General features: G+C 39.2%; 1 protein-coding gene across 1 annotated transcript; it reads right to left on the reverse strand.

Moving 5' to 3' along the window:
• Window positions 1-2,246: 2,246 nt before the first annotated feature.
• On the reverse strand, window positions 2,247-4,887 carry LOC113694248 (uncharacterized). Its single transcript, XM_072071239.1, has 5 exons — window positions 4,710-4,887; window positions 3,832-4,154; window positions 3,388-3,504; window positions 2,967-3,062; window positions 2,247-2,855 (listed from the first exon to the last, which is right to left on the reverse strand). The coding sequence occupies exons 1-5, from the start codon at window positions 4,885-4,887 to the stop codon at window positions 2,247-2,249; spliced, it is 1,323 nt and encodes a 440-aa protein (XP_071927340.1).
• Between the last annotated feature and the right edge of the window lie 747 nt (window positions 4,888-5,634).

Here is a 5,634-nt window from a genome sequence, read left to right on the forward strand (position 1 = left end):
GAAGGGCCCAGAAGAGCCCACAAATCAACAGAAAGCAAGTAGGAAAGGTCTTGCAGTTTACTGTCGGAGGTGTTTGAAATCTGGACATAACATACGAACTTGCAAATCAGGGATTCACCCTAAGTCTAAACTTTACAAAGTAATGTAACATTTTACATTCTACTGTCACTATGGTTTAGTGTGTTTTGTTGCTACTTATATACTCATTAATTTCGATTTGAACTATAGGCACCTAAAGTTGGTCCAACAACTTCAAATGCAGCATCTGTAGCTTCTGCAACTCAGGCTAGTGTCTCAAGTACTATTGCTATTACACTTTCACAGGTACTAAAAAGTAATTATCTATTTTTGGGTCCTGGAATATACTTACATACATACTAACCGTGAGAACTTACATACAGGAGCCAAATCAACCTATAAGTGGTACCAACCAAGAAAGCCATCAAAGTAGATCCTCAAAGAGAAAGCAACTAGCTGCAACTGCAAGGATGTCAAGGCTGCGACATTGTGGCTCTAAGAGACCAAGAAAATGAACTGCTATTTTTTCGATTTTATTGGTTGAATGTACTGGTTATGCCAAGTAGAATATGTCGATTTTATTGGTTGAATGTACTGATACCATTATGGTATGGAGTTGCAATATTTTTCATTGTACTCAGATTTTTGGCTGTCTTTTTGTTGACTGATACTCTTATGGGTATTGTACTCAGATTTTTTGGCTATGGTTTGGTTGATTTTGCCTATCTTTTGGGGTACTGATACCATTATGAATTTTTTGTCTCAGATTTTTTGGCTATGTTTTGGTTGATTGTGGTTATCTTTTCGTTGACTGATGCCATTGTGGTATTGTACTCAGATTTGATGGCTATGTTTTAGTTAATTGTGACATTTGTGATTGTATTGCTCTGCTGGTGAACCTTTTGGCTATGTTATGGTCGGATACCATTGTGGTATGATTGTGATAATATGTTATGGATGGCAATATTACTAGCCACATCTTTGATGATTTATCATATCTAGTTGTGGTAATATGGATGGCAATATTATTGGCCATATCTTTGCTGAAAATGATTAAATCTGTCAAGTGTCCTGAATAATAATTGCTGGTTATATCTTTGCATTTGATGACTTAATCTAACAACTTCATTGCATTTAAATGGGTATTTCAGGGTCTTTTCAATGTCCTGAATAAAAGTAGGTTTTTTCAATGTTTTTAACAAAAGCAGCTTCATTCACTCATTTATAATTGAATCATGAAAATCAACTCTAGATTGAAACCAGGATGTGGTTTTTGCACTACAATTTGTCCCAACTCCAAATTCTATTACACTACTTTTACATTACAAATTTTGCCCAAACTTCATCTCATACATATAACGACCAGTGACAAAAGAGACACAAGTACAGTCAGCATCATCATCTTCTTCATCAGCCCCATCGTTGCTTCGACATTGTGAATCTTCGATTGTAATCCCATAATGATGTTATAGTTATTACTTTTCATTCCTTGCTCAGACATGATAAATCTTTCCGCTGTTGCAGGTCCAATTGGTGAAACCCCTTCAACGTATGGACTTTGGCAGGATGATTCATTCGTGCCTCTCTCTCTACTAATTGGGTTGCATCATGCCCAAAATGAAAAAGCACCAGTTTCACATACATAATACAATATACCTTTTGATGATTTTTCAGATTCAACTACCTTAATCTTTGCTTTATTGTTGCAGAAGTATCGCCGGTTTTGGTACCTTAGGTCCCTCGATCCACCGCCAAAATTTTGGGAGCTTGAAATTTTTTGGTTCTCCCTTGAAATGATAGCTGATTTAGCCCTTCCAAAGCTCTTTTTTTCCCATCCAAAGCTGCGTTGCTCTTTACGTTTTTGGGTCTTCGTTTTGCATCTCTCTATTGAATTTTCTCATTTGCAGAACAACAATTATGATGGGTTTCATTTCTAAGAGACATGGAGGGCAAAATTGGAATGAAACGAGTTTCTTCTAGCCACAAGTTACCATTAAGTCGCGTCAATATCACTCGCTAGCTTCCCAACCGGTCAGCAGGTAAAATCTAAAGAAGTCCAAAGCACAGGGGGTTAAGTGGGTGTTTCTAAACAATGAGGAGGTTTCGTGTCAATTTCCTTAACCATAGGGGAGTTTTATGTATTTTACCCCAATAAAATCCATGTTCGGGTTGCCTCCCAAAAGAGCGCCATTTTTTAATGTTTTTACTAGACATAGCCCAAGATTTGTTTAAACTAAGCGAATTCGGTCTTCCAGTTTCACCATCTTCACCCGTTCAACCGGAAACTCTTCATGATACGGTTTGAAACGGTGGCCATTCACTACAAATTTCTTCTCCATTTTCATACTCTGGATCTCTATTGCACCATAATGAAAGACATTAGTCATAACAAAAGGACCAATCCAATAAGAACGTAATTTATCTCGAAATATCTTCAATTTTGAGTGGTACAGTAGAACTTTTTGCCCGCACACAAATGTCTTCCTAGAAATCTGTTGGTCATGAAATATCTTATTATTCTCCTTATCAATCACCGCGTTCTCGTATGTTTCATTTCGAATCTCCTCCAATTCTTGTAATTGCAACTTTCTTTGAATTCTGCCCTCCTTGATATTCATATTGCATTGCTTGACCGCCCAAAACACTCTATGCTCGAACTCGACCGGGAGGTGACATGGTTTCCCAAATACCAACCGGTAAGGGGACATTTCAATGGGTGTCTTGTACGCCGTCCTATATGCCCATAGTGCATCGTCCAATCTCATACTCCAATCCTTCCTATCGGGTCGACCCATCTTCTCTAAGATCGACTTGATCTCTCGGTTCGATGCTTCCGCCTAATCGTTTGTTTGAGGATGGTAGGGTGTAGATATCTTATGTAAGATGTCGTACCTCCTAAAAAGTGCAGCAATCGTCTTGTTGCAGAAATGGCTATCTCGATAACTTACAATCGCTCGCGGTATCCCAAAGCGGACAAAAATATTAGACCTTATGAATTCTGCAACCACTTTGGAATCATTAGTACGGGTGGCCTTTGCTTCCACCTATTTTGAGACATAATCCACAGCAAGCAATATATACAAAAAACCATAAGACGAAGGAAAAGGACCCATAAAGTCAATATCCCAAACGTCAAAAATTTCAACAAAAATCATTGGGGTTTAGGTCATTTGATCCCTACGAAAAATATTACCTACTCGTTGACACTTGTCACAGAAGTTACAAAATGAGTAGGCATCTTTGAAGAGGGTCAGCCAATAGAACCAACTCTGTAGCACCTTACGAGCCGTTCTCTTTGGTCCAAAGTGACCTCCACACGCAAAAAAAGTGACAATAAGTTAAAATAAATTGGATTTCAATTTCACTTACACATCTACGGATGACTTGGTCGGCACCCAACTTCCAGAGGTAAGGATCATCCCAAATGTAGGATTTTCCATCACTCTTCAACTTGTCCCTCTTCGTCTTAGGCCATCCTGCAGGGAACTTGTCAGTGATTAGAAAATTAATAATATCCGCATTCCAAGGTAAGGATAAATTAACAGAAAATAAATGCTCATCGGGAAAAGTTTCTTTCAACGAGAGGACGTCTTCGGCGACTTGTACTCGACTCAAGTGATCTGTTACCAGATTTTTTGCCCCTTTCTTGTCTCTGATCTCCAGGTCAAACTCTTGTAGCAATAGTATCTACCTTATCAGTCGTGATTTTGCCTCTTTCTTGGTCAACAAATACCGCAATGCTGCATGATCAGAAAAAATAATAACTTTAGCACCTAATAAATAATACTTGAATTTCTCTAAAGCAAAAATTACCGCCAAAAGCTCCTTTTCAGTGGTGGAATAGTTTAATTGAGATCCGTTTAAGACTCGAGATGCATAGTATATAGCATGAGTTATTTTTGCTACTCGTTGACCCAGCACCACGCCCACGGTATAATCGCCGGCATCGCACATGATCTCGAACGGTAAGTTCCAATCAGGAGGTTGTATAATAGGTAGCGAGGTCAATAGCTCTTTCAACCTGTCAAACGCCCTCTTACATGCTTCATCGAAATCGAAGGGCACCTCTTTTTGTAAAAGTTGGAATATGAGTGCTCTAATTTTCGAGAAGTTTTTAATGAACCTTCGATAGAAACCTGCATGACCCAAGGAAGAACGCACTTTCCGCACACTCGCAAGGTAAGGTAAAGTAGATATAACATCTATTTTTGCCTTATCAACCTCAATACCCCTAGACGACACTACATGCCCCAAAACTATTCCGTGTTCGATTATAAAGTGATATTTTTTCCAATTAAGCACGAGATTAGTTTCTATACACCTTACCAAAATTAATTTCAGGTTATCTAGACAGTTGTCAAAACTCTCACCATACACACTGAAATCATCCATGAAAATCTCGATAATCTTCTCAACATACTCGAAAAAAATACTTATCATGCATCTTTGGAAGGTAGTAGGTGCATTGCACAACCCAAACGGTATCCTTCGATATGCAAAAGTTTCAAATGGGCACGTAAAGGTCGTCTTCTCCTGGTTCTCGGGTGTGATAGCAATCTGAAAATAACCTGAGAATCCATCCAAAAAATAATAGTAAACTCGACCTGTTAATCAATCTACCATCTGATCAATGAAAGGAATGGAAAAATGATCCTTTTTTGTGACGGTGTTCAACTTCCTATAGTCTATACACTGCCGCCACCCGGTGGGCTTTCGAACTGGTACGAGTTCACCCTCTTGATTTGATTCCACCGTCACCCCTGCCTTTTTCGGGATCACCTGTACTGAACTCACCCAGGGGTTATCTGATATTGCAAAGATTATCCCCACATCCAGTAGTTTCAGGATCTCTTTCTTCACTACCTCCATCATTAGGGGATTCAGTCTCCTTTGAGCCTACCGGATAGGTTTAACACCCTCCTCGAGTCGAATTCAATGCATACACACGGCGGGCTAATTCCCTTGATATCGGCGATGGTCCATCATATCGCCTACTTATGTTCCCTGAGAATTCAAAATAGTTTGTCCTCCTGAACCTTTGATAAACTCGCGCAGATGATCACTGGGAGTGTCTCCCCTTCACCCAAGTATGCGTACTTTAGGTGTTTCGGCAAGGGTTTCAATTCCAAGACAGGCGCCTGCACCACAGATGAAAGTAACCTCTCGTGAGGTTCGGGTGTAAAAATGGATGCGAGATCATACGTTGTTTTTGTGGTTGGCAACATCTGTAACGCTCCAATCACACATTTGAACTCTTCACTCAACTCTACCCCAGGGTCATCTCTGATTCGAAATGCCAGGTCAAGGCGACTTCTAACTCATCTCTGTCTTCAATTTAAAAAACTTCTTGTACAGCAGGGTCAATAACATTTATAGAGAAAATAGAGCCAACATGTGATTCTGAAGGATATTTCATGGTTTCAAAAATGTTAAAATGAACAATCTCACCATCAAATTCCATAGACATGGTGCCCTTATTAACATCAATTTTGGTTCGAGTTATGCTTAAGAATGGTCTACCTAACAGTAAAAGTGATGGGTCGTGGGAGTGTTCATCCTCCATGTCTAGCACATAAAAATCGGCGAAAAAAATCAATTCATTAATTTTTACTAACA

Source organism: Coffea arabica, chromosome 1e (assembly GCF_036785885.1).
Source record: "Coffea arabica cultivar ET-39 chromosome 1e, Coffea Arabica ET-39 HiFi, whole genome shotgun sequence".
NCBI lineage: Eukaryota > Viridiplantae > Streptophyta > Magnoliopsida > Gentianales > Rubiaceae > Coffea > Coffea arabica.

Excerpts from the sequence above, each read along its gene's own strand:
- LOC113694248 (XM_072071239.1), bottom strand. The coding sequence starts at position 4,887 with ATGGAGGTAGTGAAGAAAGAGATCCTGAAACTACTGGATGTGGGGATA. Across the intron at positions 3,063-3,387 it reads ACCAAGTCATCCGTAGATGT|GTGGAAGCAAAGGCCACCCG; the intron begins GTAAGTGAAATT and ends GTCTCAAAATAG. Across the intron at positions 2,856-2,966 it reads TTGGGATACCGCGAGCGATT|GCGGAAGCATCGAACCGAGA; the intron begins GTAAGTTATCGA and ends ACAAACGATTAG.